The 15,492-nt window shown below is 50.6% G+C and overlaps 1 protein-coding gene across 1 annotated transcript; it reads right to left on the bottom strand.

Annotated features, from left to right (window-relative positions):
• Nucleotides 1-1,094: 1,094 nt before the first annotated feature.
• On the bottom strand, nt 1,095-14,425 carry LOC104254204 (tapasin-related protein-like). The gene is made up of 8 exons (XM_059829528.1): nt 14,380-14,425; nt 12,523-12,750; nt 11,495-11,761; nt 9,245-9,586; nt 8,771-9,097; nt 7,933-8,013; nt 2,082-2,162; nt 1,095-1,105 (listed from the first exon to the last, which is right to left on the bottom strand). Exons 1-8 carry the CDS (start codon nt 14,423-14,425, stop codon nt 1,095-1,097), a joined length of 1,383 nt encoding a protein of 460 aa, XP_059685511.1.
• Between the last annotated feature and the right edge of the window lie 1,067 nt (nt 14,426-15,492).

The following is a 15,492-nucleotide window of genomic DNA, read 5'->3' on the forward strand; positions in this document are numbered from 1 at the left end:
CAGGAGGCGTTCGCAAGCCATGAGGAATTTATTTACTGGTTTTCTCACAGGCTCCAGTTCCTGGAATCTTTCTATGTCACGAAATCAGAGTTTTCATTAGGAAGTTCCTAGCTGAGCAGAAGAGCCAATAAAACTTAAAATGAGAGGAAGTTCCATTTCTGAAAGCATGGGTCTCAAAAATCCATGATTTTTAGCCCCTCACTGAGCTTCCTCCTCTGCCGGCTGGGTGGTGGCGGGCAGCTTGGTGTCCAGAGGATGGGCACTGCCACGGCTTTGGCTCCCTCCCTGGGACTGGCACTTCGTAGCTGTCACTGCAGGAGTGAGAATATTCTCCTTCCACAGTCTCTGACACTTTTATCCTTTTCTTCTTTGCAGAGAATTTTTGTTTCAACAAAGGGAAAACTCTTCAACATCCTGTGGGAAAATGGCACGCCCCGGCCGCGGGCAGCGAGGTGCCCTCACCTCCCGGCTGCACCTCTGCGCTGGGAAGAAGCTCTCATCTCTGCCCCGACAGGGACCCAGCCACCTTCCCACCGGGTGAACCCCTTGCCAGCAAACGCCCCGCGCCCCTCCCTCTGCGCTGTGGGAGGAGATGGTCTCCAACCGCCTGGGTGCCCCGTCCCCTCCGTGGTGCTGTGCTGTGCCGTGTCGCCCCATGGGCGCCTGTGCGTGGTGCGGCTGATGGGTACCGGGTGGGCGCCATCCATCCATCCCGGCTCGCCTTCTGGCTCCTCTCGGGCAGAGGGGAAGCAGGACAGACCCGCGCATGGTTCGGGTGCCTCCATGCTTTCTTTGCAGCTATCCGTGGGGAATCGGGGGTTTTTATGTTTGTTTTTTGGAAGGGTAGATGGTCAGGGCAAAACTACGTGTTTTGCTTGGCCCTGGGGCAGTTCCCCCGCCCCATCGATTGCTGCGGCTCTTCTCTGTTTGGAGACAACGGGGCAAAATCTCCCCCTGCGGCGCTGCCCGTCCGGCTCGTCCTGGCGCGGGGCGGCGGGGGCTGCAGCAGCTCACCAGCCACCCCCCTGGTGCCCCCCCAGCTCGCTACCCATGTTGCAAAACCTTTAGGGCAGATGCAGCCTCTTACTCCATGCTTACGTAGTTTCTGGCACAAGAGGAGGGCGTCCGAACTAGTCCTGGGGGAGCAGAGCCGGTGACCAGGGCTGGCTCATCCTCTCGTCAGCTCGGGAAATGGTTTATACGGCCTCCCTGCTTTTTCCCTGCCTGAAACTCTGAGCACAGGCCTGGAAAAGATTAACCAAAGCTAAAGCTGTAGTATATCTAAATACCAGAACTGGTACTCAGAGTGAATTTACCCTGTGGGCTCTGCTTTACCCTATGGGTTGGATGGCCAGGCGAGCAAATGCATAGAACTCCAGTGATTTGGATGGCATTAGGTTGCTTCACCCCTTGCAGAATCTGTCCCTCTGCTTTTGAATGTGCTTTTGTTTGTTTTGAAAGACAAGGATTATGAATTCTGCAAGGTGACTTCCCTGTAATGCCCTTTTCCAAAAAATACCTCTCTCAACATGCCAAGAAATCCTTTTGCTCTTTTATGGAACTGCCTAAAGTTTACTGAAGTCTGTCCATGAATTTCACGTTGCTCATAGATTTCCCGTATCAGTTTTTTGAAAGATACACTGCAGTGCTGCAGAGATGCTCCCTCCTCCCTCTTACCACAATCTGTGACCTTTGCACCCGCCCCCCGAAATAAGGTTCACAATCTCAAGTGAAAGCAATTCTTTGAGTTCGTGATTCCTAATGAAAACAGAACTTTGCGTGCCAAAGTTAACTTTACACAGCCGGAGCTCCGAGGGGCACAAAAGTATCTGACAGTGAATTTTTGGAGACGCATGCAGAATTGCACACCTAGAAGCAGCCCCGGGCAGCCACCATGGGGGGGATTCCCAGGGCCGCCTGCCTGGGGCTGCGGCTGCTCCCGGGGATGCACCTCTCTGGGGGGGCAAGTGCTTGTAGAAGCAACCAGCCCCTCCCCACCGCCCCGTCACCTCCTCCCGGGCCAGGGCAAAGCCAAGCCAAACCGACCCGGCTCTGCTGAGCGAGGCTCTGCATGGTCCTACCTGACAGCCTCGCACTTCGGTTCACGTAGTGCTCCCACTTGTGCGTGTAATTCACCCGTTTGAAAAGAAAAGGCTGCAGCCCTAATGGGAGAGGAACCAGATTAAAGGAGGAAAACACATTGTGGAAGAGGCGGAGAACAGTTTCACAGGCACTAAGTGCGCTGTGTAGGACTGGTAAATACCAGTAACCGCCAGTGGGGACACTGCCTCCTGCTTTCAGTGAGTTGCATTTAAATAGAGTTTAAATCTTGAGGTTTTCTTTGAAAGAGCACAGTGTGCTTAGCCCCGTCCGTAGCTAACTCTAGTTGTCTCAGGTTCCACATACTTTGCTGTTCAGCACTTCTGTCTGATGATGCTTCGGTAGCACTTTCAAACCCACCTCCAGTTCTTCCTTTTAGAAGCTTTTGGTCTGGTTTTCTTATGCCGCGCAGTGAAATACTGACTGGTGCAATGACTTGCTTTGAGGGTCTGTTCTTGGTTTTGCTTTTTTCCCCTAAGAAGTCGCTTCATTCTGTAGACGTTGTCATTCGCATGGGTGTTGATCTCTGTGAGATCTTTCAGCAGAAGATGCAGTGGCTACTGTCAGCTGGGTTTTTAATTTTTGGTTGTTGTTTTTTTTTTTTTTTTACTTGAAACTGTGACTTTCCTTTTTGACCTAGGTTGATTTGTAGAATTATTCGAATGGGATTAACAGGCAGGCAGGACAGTGTGAAGCTTCAGGGAGAGCAATGCAGTGCGTTGGACTTGTCTTTCCCCACGCCAGCCTGTTGGAACGGCAGCGGGGCCCGGAGACGAGGTCTGGCACAAGGTTTGCCAGCGGCTCCTGTGTGCTCTGGGACATTTTCAACAGCACTTCTCACGGCAGGTAAAAACCTACTGCAACATCGTTAATAGCAACCGGGCTTTTAAAGCTCCTATCCTAGCCAAGCTGTAGCGGGGTTTCTGCCTGCCTGCACTGCCTTGCAGCCGCGTGTGTGTGGCGTGCTCCTTTCAGCCCCGAATTGTCCCAGTTGTCCCGTAGCGGTGCTAGGGACTGACCAGCAGTTGTGTTTAACCTCGGGGGCATTTGCACATTTGGGTGAAGGTGTTCCTGTATATATGTTGCAAAATGTTTTGTGCTTGTAAGTGACACACACACACATATATACACACACATATAAAAACATATATATACATATATAAAAGGGATTTTTTTTTTATATATCTATATATATATGAAAGAAAGGATCCTTAACTGACACTAAAATTATTGGGCAGTGCGTTTTCCTTTCCAATCCCCACCGTTTCCGTGCACATAACTTCTACCAGACTCGGAAGTGACTTTGCGCAGGGAGCAGAAGGGGCTCAGAAACGCGGCTGGGGGAGGATCGGGGGAGCCCCCGGCTGCGTGGGGAGGTCTCTCCTCTAGCGGGAGCTTCCTCTCCTCACCGGGGTTTCGGTCCCCCTCTTGCTCCTGCTTGCACCTCGGCTGCCTCTTGTCTTGGACCGGTTCATGCCCTTGGTGAGAGGCAGAGGCGGGTCAGGTCCAGGTCCACTTCCCCAGTGCTGGTGCTGCAGGCTGCGAGTCCTCGTGGCGGAGCGGGGAGGGAACCCTGCTCCCCTCCGCCAGCGTCTCCTGCGTTGGCCCTGGGGACTGTTCTGCAGCTGCTGAGAGCTGGCAGCGAGCTGCTGCTCCGTCTGGGCTTTTATTCGGGAAAGCACTTAGCACATACTTGCATCCCCTTGAAATCCCGCAAAGTCAAGCACAGGAGTACACTTAAGCACAACATGGAAGTGCTTTTTTTCTGAGCGAAAAGGGGGGATCCTAAGCACAAACTCAGTTTCTTTCCAGAGTTTTGAGGGTCTTCAGGAATGGCAGGTGAAGGGGCCAGGATACGTCGCTGGCATGAATGGGCTTCTTAACCTGGGCTGAGGTTTCTCGGCTGTCTTTGGCTTGACTGCAAGGGGTGCTTAGTGCTGATAACTGCTTTTAAAACCAGCGGTTGGTCAGAGCTCAGCACCTCTGGAGATCGCACCTCGCACTCATGTTGCTTTGCTGATATTCCAACTTCTGTTCCACTAGAGCTGGCAAAGAGTCTGTCATTCCCCAGTCCTAGAGCATGCTTTCATTTGTTTTAATGAATGTAGCACTGCGTATATCCTGCAAAGGGAAATGCTGAATTTATATCATCAGAATGTGAAGAGAGTTTATAGAGTGAAAATAAATCTTGAAGAAATGTATCTGACAAAGTTTATTTTTTATGTAGAGAGGCGGTGCTTTGTAGTTCCTGGTGGCCTATGTCTGTTGTAAATAATGTACATTTAATTTATTGCTATGGTAGCAGATTGTATTTGTTATGTATAAAACTAAAGGTTCACAAATGTATATTTTGTTGCTTAACTGTGTCTTTGCAAAATTCACAATAAATAACATATTTTGTGTCCATATGTGTACTACGTTGTGTATGTCCATAAAGTGACTGAGCTCTTTGGGAACAGGCAATGATCTTTACTTCCCTGTAAAAACCCTGTGACGGCACAGAGCGGGGCTGAGCCGTTACTGGTGTGAGGCTGGGTGAGCTCACACACACTCACAAACTGAAGCAGAGGAGGGTCAGTGCAGGAAGGTGTAAATCGGGAGATCTCTGCTGATGCTCGTAACACTAGGACCAGCTCAACAGAGGAGGATCCGGCTTCTCTTTTACAAATGCATAGCAATTTTAATCGTGGGAACTGTTCTGTTTGAACTGGAATTAGTGCCCCATAAAGCTCAATATAAATCGGTCCCTCAATATAAACCAGTCCCAGTCAGCAGCCAGCCCACATGCGGTAAAGAAAATAAACAGGCAGCAATTCAGTTTGTCTAAACCAGCTTAGTTTACCCTGGGTCGTCGGTCTCCGGCATCTTGGCTGCCTTTGGACGTCTTCCGTGAGCTAACGATGAAATTGGATTTTTCCCTCTCCAGCTCCTCAGGCTCCTTTCAAATCCCCCTAATTTCCCAGATCTCTTCCTCCCAGGACACTAAGAAAAAAGCTGTTATTGTTTGGAGGTGGTGTGTCTGGTATAGTGTCCCCACGGCTCAGGCTGAATAAAGCACAAAGCTATTAGCCAGCGTTAGTTTTTTAGCATTTTGTGACGAGGGGAATGAACCCATTAATTTGTACCTGTGAGAATAAAATACTTCCCTTTTCCAGGAAAAAGAGCATTTTGTTCACTACGTAGTGCACAGCCCGGCTCGGGTGCCTGATGCTGCAGATCCTGTGGCAGCCCCAGCTCGACACCGCGGGGGATGCTCTGGCGGGACCGTTCACAGCCCCGGCTGTGGGCTGTGGGTGGCCGGGGAGGGCTGAGACGGGGTCCCAGGTGGGTGCCGGCTGCAGCAGCAGGGTGGGACGCGCTGGGGCTGCGGCTGCTCTCGCCCAGGCGCAGCAAAGCCAAGCACAGACCCGGGAAGGGGGCTTGGGCAGCACTTGAGCTGCTGCTGGTGCTCAGGGGAGGTCACCCCAGCCTCCTTTAAACCGACGACTCGGGACTTTGCACTCACCTGCCTAGAGCAAAACGTGAGCTGTGGGGACGCGTTCCACCCGAATGGCAGATGAAGAACAAAACAAAACGTAAAAAGTTCTGATTCTCTTAACGAATCTTTATTGGTGTAAAAATTCTCAGTTACCAAACCCAAATTTTCCCCTTGTCCAGAGGATGATGAGCCAGCACGGAATCTGTGTGTTACCAAATCCCATCTCTGGCTAAAACAAAGTGAGTCCAGCCCAGGGTGAAGCCACGTCTTTCCTCTGGCCACGGTCAGGTTCCCGTTTCCTGAGGAAAACAGCAAAACTGATTGAAACAGCAGCGAGCGCTTTACAGAGGACTGGCGACAGCCAGCACATCAGTTCTGCGATACACAGACATAGCTAGTGACCGATTGTTACTGGAATTTCTATTTGTAGGCAAGTCAGTCGTGGGGCTTTTGGCAATGGATTGGAGATACTTCTCCTCTCTTGAATTTTTCCTTCATACTTTTTTTTTTGTTGTTGCAATGAATCAGAATAAACACATTTGTCTTTTTATGGCTTTTTTATCCTTTGTTAGTCCGAAAAACCATCTTTCACCCCTTTTAAACCCAAAGGAGAGCAGAAGAGTCTCTGGATTTGTTTTGGGTTTCTGGGACAATGCAGTTCCCACTAAAGCTTCTCCTATGAGAACAAAATTTATTAAAGGTTCTGTCTGTCCTGCACATATTTCCCCTCTTTTCTCCCCTGACCCTATGACACCACCGCCTGAGCCACGCTGTATCCTTTCCCTTGCCAAGGCCTTCTTCCTCTGCATGGACTTCTAGTTCAAAGAAAACAAATGACCTCGCAGGAGCTTTGCTATAGCTGAGAATTGTATCCCTTTGTCAAAATGAGCCAACTGGTGCTTGTTTTTGATAAGAAAATATTTTAAAATCCAAGCATATTATTGAAAAAAAATGATGGAAATGTACACTGCTCAGACAATTTGTTTCTTTCAAAAGCTCCAACTGGACTGGTTGGGTTTTTGGTTGCCTCCTGCCAGAATTTAAATATATGGCAACTAAGCGATTTCCATGACTTCGCGGAGTCATGAGTGAAGTGCCAGACTTGCCTGCATAAAGAGGGAGAACAAAAGACTCTGGGTGAGCCATCAGGGGTGGTCTAGACCAGCCACACCAACCATGGAGAAAGCAGCTCTTCACCTTTAGAGCAGACAGCCCAGGAGTTACAGGAGACTTCTGTGCACCCCTCCTGTCCTCCAAAATCAGGAGAGGAGTCAAGCCTACCCTGACACTGTGCAACCTTCGACATTTTCCACATGTCAGACAGGGATACGAGTTCTTTCCTCCCACTCTTAGCCTATTTTTGGCCAAGGACAACACGCCGTGCCTAGCACAAAGAGGGCCTTTGCTGGCTACCTCAACAGGCACTGCTCTTGGGACATGCTCATGACAGCTTTATGCGCCCAAGCCAGGGGCACTAATTACCAAAGGAAAAGAAATTTCAGAAGAAGAAAAGCCTGAACAAGAATGGATGGCATAAGGATGTAGATCAAGTGCTCATCTCACCCTGCAATGCATGATGCTGAATGCTGTCTCAGTTTTACTGCCTTTTCTTCCCTGCTGTACATGTCTATCGCATCCGAGAGCCCCCGTCCTAGTGCTGTGGTAACCACAGACTCCAGAAAAAACATTGTCCCAATTGTCCTCCTCCCCTTTGCTCCGGGATGCCTTGCAGGACTGTTGTAGCTTTGACAACACATGGAAGCACCGATGACGTGCAGCCACTGGAGGCTCCATAGCATGCTTCCCGCAGGCAGCGGGCTGCCCACCTCCTGCTGCCATTGCTTCTTGCTGGGAGACATGGTCCAACTTGTGCTGCCTCCATGGTTGCCCGGCAGACAGCGGCGTTTCATGCTGTTGTTTTCCACCATCCCTTCCAGATTTGCACCCAGCATTTTTTGTGCACTCTTTAGAGGAGCTCTGCTCCTTACCTGGCTGGCACTGGAGGTCCTGTCTCTAGTAAGGTTTGGGCTGGAGGGTAAAGCAGCAATGAATTAGTGAAGAGTAAAATGGAAAGCACTGAATGTGTTTCAGGTAGAAAATGGAAAACAGAAAACATGCCTACCTTAGCAGTGCTCCTCACTAGGGCAGGGAAAAAAAGGGAGAAAAAGAGATTGTGACTAAAAGAAGATGGAGCACAGCTTCCACCTCCCAGCATGGGTAAGCCAGCTTGGTGACACGTGGCCTGGGGAGAGCCTCAGCCACCCACTGTGGGGATGACTGGCACAGCAGTGCCACCACCAGCAGCCTCCTTCCCTCCCCACAGCCCGGATTCAGTAGCCTGGAGATTATTTTACCTTTGTGATGGTACCAAAGGGCGCCCATGAGGCACACGGCGAGGCTGAGGAGGAGCAGCAGCCAGGCGGTGGAGGTAGCTTCTGCCCATGAACAAAAGAAAGAAGAACGCAGAGACACGTGACGGCTGCGGTGCCTGACCCCGGCCATGCTGCCATCGCGCACAGGGAACGGGGAAGGGAGCAGCAGCTCGTACCGCTGACTGCAGGGGATAGGAGTGAGAACAAGCCCCAGCAGGCAGGCGGTGATCCTGCAACTGCAATCAGGCTGCAGGACATTTTATTGGAGTCCACTGATCCCACTGAATTAACGGCCAAGTTTAGATTTACCCCACATATCCTGGCACAAGGTTTCCACTGATATTTGGTCTGAAACAATGTCCTCATTCAATTATCCCTGCAAAGATTATCTCCTATCTTGCCCAAGACAAAAAAGCCCTTCACATTTCAAATTTGTTTTCTCGAGGGAGTTCTCTATGTTTTGATAAGGGCATCTGGTAGATCCCTTGAAAGAGACACAGCTCTTGCTTACGTAAGAGACTGTTAATTATGGGCCAGAAGTGGCCAGGAGCTGACTTCCCTGAGAAAGGGGTATTTTGGTAAAAAAAAGTGGTTTCATTTATTTAATTTTGAACCAAGGGGTCAATTTTGTTGTTTTTCATCAAGATGGCAGAAAGTCTGATGAAAAAAGAATATTGTGTTGGATTTTTGGTTTTTTGTTTTTGGAGAAGAGCAGTGGAAGGGAAGACTGAGAAAGGCGAAAGATCAGTGGGAAGTTCCCCCCCAGCGATCCCACGGGGTCAAGCGTGCAGGGGACAATGTCCCTGGGAGAGCAGCGTACCTCTCACCTCCACTGTCACGCTTCTCCTGATGGGGGACTGCAGGCTCGGGTGGTCTACCCGGCACGTGTACTTATGGCCATCGTCCTTCAGGGACGCTGTGAGCACGAAGTATGTGGAGGAGCTGTAGGTGCCATTGCTGCTCTGCCGGTGGCTGCTCGAGAGAACGTTCTTCATGATCTCGGGCACCTTCCAGGAGTGCTTCGACTCCCGGAGCCACTGAGCCTGGATGTTGTGTGGGTAGTAGTGCCTGATATTGCAGACCAGCTTGTGCTGCTCTCCTTCAATCAGGGACAGGGAGTTAACGCTGACGGTCACCGTGGGTTTTTCTGGTGAGGGAAAATTTATTACACTGCTAAGTCTCTCGACTTCTGAATTCTGTCTCCGTCATTAAACAAAACCAAACACACTTTTACATGTTACGTGTCCGAGCACTTCCCGTCAGTCCTACAAAGATCCCAAGCCCATGCTATTACCTTCTATTTGCAGCTGGATTGTCTGTTCCCCAGTGAGAGAAGCCACTGACACCAGGCAAGAGTAGGTTCCTTCATCTCTCATTTCCGTGTTTCTGAGTAACAGGGAAGCGTTTCCCTTGGGGATTTCCTCCAGGGCCACCTCAACCCGGTGCCCCACATGTTCCACCTGCTTGCTGGATCCACTGTAAGTGAACAGGCGCTGTTTGTGCCCCCCTTTCCGCTGCAGCACCCACTGGATGGTCACATCTGCCCGGTGGTCCACGGAGAAGGCGCAGTCCAGCCGGACGTCCTTGGCCAGGGCTAAGCGCAGGCGGGCAGGCGCTGTGCGCAGCAGGAGCCGCGCTGCGGGGAGAGGCGGCGGTGAGGGGCGGCAGGCAGCGGGTGAACGGGGCACCCCGGGGGGACCAGTTGCCACCCAGTGACCTGCAGCCGCACTGGGGGTGGCAGCGTGGGGGTGACCCGCTCCCGAGCCAGCACGAGGCAGCTCCCAGCCCGCCTGTGACTCATTCCCTGGCGCAAGCCTTTACCCCTGGCTTACGGCTTGCAGGCCCCAAGACTGTGGCCTTTCGTGCGCAGCCATGCGACGTGACCAGTCTGGGTGCGGGGCTGTGTGGGTCAGGACAGTCACAGCCCGACACGGCCCTTTTCTTCTGTCCCTGAGCCACTGCTGTGTGGTACTTTGTTCTTGCCTCCTTTTATGTGCCAGAATAACCAATGTAGTAACTTCTCCACAACTCTTATTGCAATGGAAGGTTTAGCGAAGCAGCGTTTCTTTCCCACCACGCTGACCATTGCTTTGGAAGTCATTGCAAACCTCAAAGCTGCGAGGGAATGTGCACAGGGGACTCCGTGTGACCTCGACCCTGGCAAGTACTAAAGAGCATCCAGATGCTTTGGGTGGCAAATGGAAGTCAGCTGAGTGGCCCAATTAACCTGTGGGGAGGCTATAAAAGGCAGCTGGGTGGCAGCAGCAAGGTTAGGCAGGCTGCCTGTGGGAGGGTGCTCAGGAGGGCTGTCTCTCTCTTGGCTTTCAGGCTGTGTTTCTGCCGTGTTTTATCTGCTTGGACATAGTGAGTCTCTATAGTCTCAGTAAAGTGCTCCTGATGTGGTAAGTAATCCTTTTTGTTTTTTTGCAAGGGATGGGGGAAGGCTGATGTGGGCCAAGGGGAGTGGGAGAACCTGAGAAGCTTGGTGTGTAGGTAGGGGCTTTGTATGTGCCAGTGATGAGCTCTGCAGCTCCCGCAGCGATGTGCGGTGCTGAGTACTACCTCCAGCTGCCTGCTCTTGTGTCACTGAACCCTGCCAGAGTCCTGCTGGCGAGGCTGCATGGGGACAGGGCTGTGAGTCTGTGCTGGGAGCCTCCTGCCATCCCTTCACGGGCTACTTGACCTTGGAGTCGTCTCCCTGCTATTTTTAAGCATGGCAGCTGTATATCTCTTGATCAGATAACACCAGGTGCCGGGGGGTTAAGCAACACAAGTTTGTGGTCTGGAGATGGGAACTAGAGCCTTGCTTTCTTGTTCTGACCCTGACTTGCAACCCTTCTGCACATACCAGCTGACCAACATCTTTCGGTTTCTTCACCCGAAACTTCTCCCTAACCATAAAAGGGCAGCTCATGCTGCAGAGCTTGCTTTCCATGCAAGCGCCATGAGAGTGCTCTGCCTGCTGAAAAACTAAGATAAGGCTTAATGGGTATGGCTATGTTAAAGCTTTGGTGATTTAAGTATTTGCTGTTAGGGCTTTTAGCAATGATGGTATGGAAGTGTATAAATAGAAAACAATTATGCTTTTGAGAAGCTGTTTTGAAGTTATTAGCTTCTGCAGTGTATGCATAATCCTCAAGACAAGGGAGAACATATGCTTTTTAATAAAAGCATTTTGTCTTACAGTATGTTAAAGAGTTAGCTTAAGCTATTCGTAAACTTAGGAGGCTTTTAAAAATACTGAGGTGCATAATCACAGAAGTCCAGAAGCTAAGTATTGGGAAGTGGCATGGAGGTGACAACTGTTGCAACGTGTAAAACCAGAGTATGAATTTGTAACTGCCTAGCGTAGTTGGGGAGGAAAATGCAGATTTCATCTACGTAATCCTTCTGAAAAGTTCTCAGGTTGGAGCTTGGGGTACAGTTGATAGCTGTCCACCAATTAACTTTTGGGATGGCAGCTGCAGTGCCCTGGCCAGCTGCCTGTCCCTTCAATACTTGGAGTGTATGAAAGTCCCCAGGGGAACGTTATTTTTTCTGTTACCTGAAACATGCAATCGCTCTGCAATGCCTGGGAAAAGCTGTCCAGGATTTGGGTTCTCTTCTTTCTGCTCTTGCACAAGGAAGGCTGTAGTTGTGTATTTTCCAGCTGTGTGTTTTATGGTACACGTGAACCAGGAGTCCAAACTGCTGGCTCTGATTTCTCTCCCAGGCCAGATGATCTGAGTGTCTGCTGTAAAGTAAGGGCTGATCCTACAGTCAAGCATGTTGATATCCTCGTTTGCATACTGTAGAATGTCCACCGAGGACTCTGTAAGAAAAAAGCATGCATGGACTTGCTTTGATACCAGCCCATCTACACCTGCAGTGAACCCAGCCCACGCCTGTGCGCAGCTCTCGCCGCAGTCCTGCCCAGCCTCGCTCTGCACTGCACGTGGTCTGTCCCACCGTACCAGCCCCCTGAGGAGCCAGCTCCTCCATGGATTAACTCTGCCCCTTCCGTCTCACTCCTGCAAGGTGCAGTGTCCCACTGACTGAACTGCGGAGGGTCTGGGGACTTCCCCTGGAAGGAGGGGATGCCTGACTCCCGTTTCGTTCAGTGTGTAGTAGGGGAGAAGCTGTCTGTCGCCCGAATTCAGACTCCCACAGGTGATGTTTTTATGTCCAAGGACAAGTCTTCACAGGAATGTGAAATCTAGCCAGACACTGAGTTTTGAAATGCTGAAATTTTTGTACCTCTAGTACCCAAACCACAGTGAATCTAAGGGCAAAATTACTCTAAGAGGTGAATGTCTCTTCCGAATCTTCCAGAGCATCCCTGGAATTTTTACTACTGTGGATGCAACTAGCATCACCTCAGGTGGGACACTGAAACAGAGATCATCCCTAGGCCCTGCAAAAAGGAGCAGAGGGGCACCTCTGGGATTTCTCAACACTTCAGCTGCTAGCAGTGGTGGGCAGCCTGTGGATGCCAGGTACAAGATCTGTTGTCCCTCTTGCAAGATGCTGTCTGTGACTTCTCATGTCAATGAAGAGCAAGACTTGCTCACTTGACTTCAGCAAGTAACTCACCTTGTACAATAAATGAGGGGATATTGTCTGGAGGAAGGTTTTCTGGCTGAGACCTTTGACCATCTTTTGATCCAGTTCCACTCAGCAGGAGCCTGACATTCAGCCTGATGATCTCGGTCTCTTTTGACAGGGGAATGGTCTTGCTCGTCTCAAACACACAGGGAAGTTGCCTGCTTCTTCGGAAACTTGGGCCTGCTGCAGCGATTCCATTTGGGTTCCCCACGAGTCCTGAAAGACATGGCCATGCACACACAAGCTATTTTAAAAATTTCACAGTTGATCTTGAAAGAGTGACAAAATGGACCTTACCAATAGCAGAAAAATTGTGTAGCCAGTACCCTATGCATGTAGTGAATCCATTTAGCTCACAGCAGGCTGGTTATCTCAGGGAACACTTTTTAAATTTAGAACTTAATACTCAAATACCTTCCTTTCATTAAAATATAATATTGCAATGACTATTATTTTAAAATAAGGTTTGCTCCGAGAGTTGAAAGGGAAGAATAGTGATGTGAAGAGCAATGCAGGAAAACCTGCTGAATGAGTGAAGCCTTTTTCTCTTGGTGGAGGTCTCTGGGTGCTCTCCTGAGGAGCTGCGCAGCCGGCAGCACTCTGCCCTTTGAAACTGCTGCTCCCAGAAGCTCGGGGAGCACCAGCTGTGGGGAAGGCCAGCCCATGCAGGCTGGTGGCAAGTGATAGAGGCCAGGGTGACAAAACTCTCCAGGCTGGGGCGGAGTGGGAATGACTTCCGCTGCGTGCTGGGGTTAGAGATAGGCATTCGTTACTTTTGGAGCTGGGAGCTCTGCCTTGCCCATCTAGACGGCTGATATAGAGGGCTCTTAAATACAGCAATGTTTTTAGTGTGGAGGTTACTTTTCACCTCAGTACAGAACAGCAAAAGTAACCTGAAACTGCAAAATACTTCCTAATTACAGAAAATATATTGTGAATTCCTTGAATCCCTTTGCTGTAAGGGTAGCATTTTTCTGTGGAGTTCAAGAACAGAGGCTCAATACAGCCTGAATGATAATGTTATAAGGACTGTTAGTAAGAACATTGATTTTTAGATGTTCCTTAATTACTGGGGGTTTGTTAGGGAGAGCTTTTGGAGGAAGTGGGAATAGCAAGGTGTGAATATTGTCTTATCCTGCTCTGCAGCAGGGCTATACGTAACCACGGTAATTTTTGCTTAACAAGACTTTTTGGCAGAAGCAGGCAAGGTGATTAGGGATGAGGAACCTGCTGGAGAGAGAAACCTTACTGTTGTGCCAGGGAAGGGCTGTTAAAATAGCTGGGGAATACAGGAGAGAAGGCAAAGTGTTACTGGACCAAAGCGAAACAAGACTCGGAAGATGCACCCATCTTATGTATGTGAACTGAGTCAGAAGGCTCAGCAGGACGTCCCCGGCTGTGCCCACGAACGCTGCGCTGGAGGTAAGCACAGCTGCCCTGCGAAGCGCACCAGCTCAGCCTGACACACTCCTCTTCGATTCTCCCGGGCAAAGCGGAGGCTGGACTTGCCGTTACCAAATCCGATTTCTGAAGTGGAGCCAGCTCGTTTTACACAGCCCGCAACAAATGGCTGTGAAACCCTGGGCTACGTTTTAACGAAGGGACTTTGGGTCCATGCCACTTCTGGCAGTGCCAAGGGTTTTCGTTAGCGCTGGGGCTGCCGAAGCACCTTTCAGCATCTTGATGACCACCCACTCCCTGCTGGGGACCTTTCAAGCTACAACATGCAATGACCCATTGCCCCTGAAACGGCCTGGCTCGGGGGGCCTGCTGTGCTGGGGCGGCCCCGGCTGGTGTGGGGTACAGCGACATGCCCCCCCGAAGCGACTCTGGCGGGGTATGTACCGATGCACAGAAGGCAGCCAGCTACAAACCGCACCCCGCAGTCCATGGCCGGCCCACCTGGCCCAGCGGGTTTCGCTTTTGCTTGGGCTGCGGCGCGGTGCGGCTGCGCAGGGTGGTGGGGCGGGGGGTGCCCTCGCGAGCGCTGCGGGGAAAGGCCGTGGAAGCTGTGTGCAGGGTGGGGTGGGCGCTGGGAGCCCCCTCACGCGTGGGACTGCCAGGCTCGGGAGCAGAGCCCTGCTTGGAGCACTGAGCGCAAGACGCTGCGGGTCCGCGTGCCCCTCGCTGCAGGCGAGCCTGCCTGCACCCTGCGTCCGCTGCGTGCTGGAAATGCCTGACGGGCTTGGTCAAAAAGGGGCATTTTCTGGGTTTTCTTCCTTGCGTTGTCATTGGCAAGTCTGTACACTGTAACAACAAAACTTTTTGTTCCTCAATTTAGCTTTTATTGGTCAGTAAAAAATTGTATGTATTCATTTAGTACATGTGACATCAAATATTCTGCTTCGTAATCAATCCAGGCAGCAAGTGAAAACAGGCAGGGCTTCATCTTCAATTGTAAAAGGTATCTTTGGCCCCTCTCAGTACAGATGATTTGTTGAATGACAAAGCACAAGCGGCATTCATCTTCCCTGCCGTGTCTGAACGCCTTGTGTGTACTCGGTTCAAATGACGAGAGGACTACTGAAGTCAGCTGCCATCTCCTGATGGAGCTGGGATGGGTGGGAGGAATCCAGAGACCCCACTGTGTCACTGTTTCCCAGTCAGGGCCAATGCACCCGCGGTAGCTATACCACTGGCCGCTCTCCAGAGAGCAGCTGGCATGGTATGGCAGGGAAAGCTTATCTGGTAAAACACAAGACAGTTGTTGTGCAGTGCAAAACTCTTGATGGTTCCTCATGTATGGAGCAGTATCAGCCTTGAAAGGTTTAAAAAGTTAAGCTTTAAAATTACATAGTGTGAGACAATGTTGGCAGTTAAAGGTAAACAAGCAGTTTAGACATATGTTCTACAGGTACAGAAATCTTTTCTAGACCTAGCAGATGGGCAAGCTGGGAATTATCAGTTGAATATTCCAGCCAGAATTTGGAAAGTTGCCCAAAGAATATGGACTCTAAA

This window comes from Gavia stellata, chromosome 25, assembly GCF_030936135.1.
Source record: "Gavia stellata isolate bGavSte3 chromosome 25, bGavSte3.hap2, whole genome shotgun sequence".
NCBI classification, from domain to species: domain Eukaryota; kingdom Metazoa; phylum Chordata; class Aves; order Gaviiformes; family Gaviidae; genus Gavia; species Gavia stellata.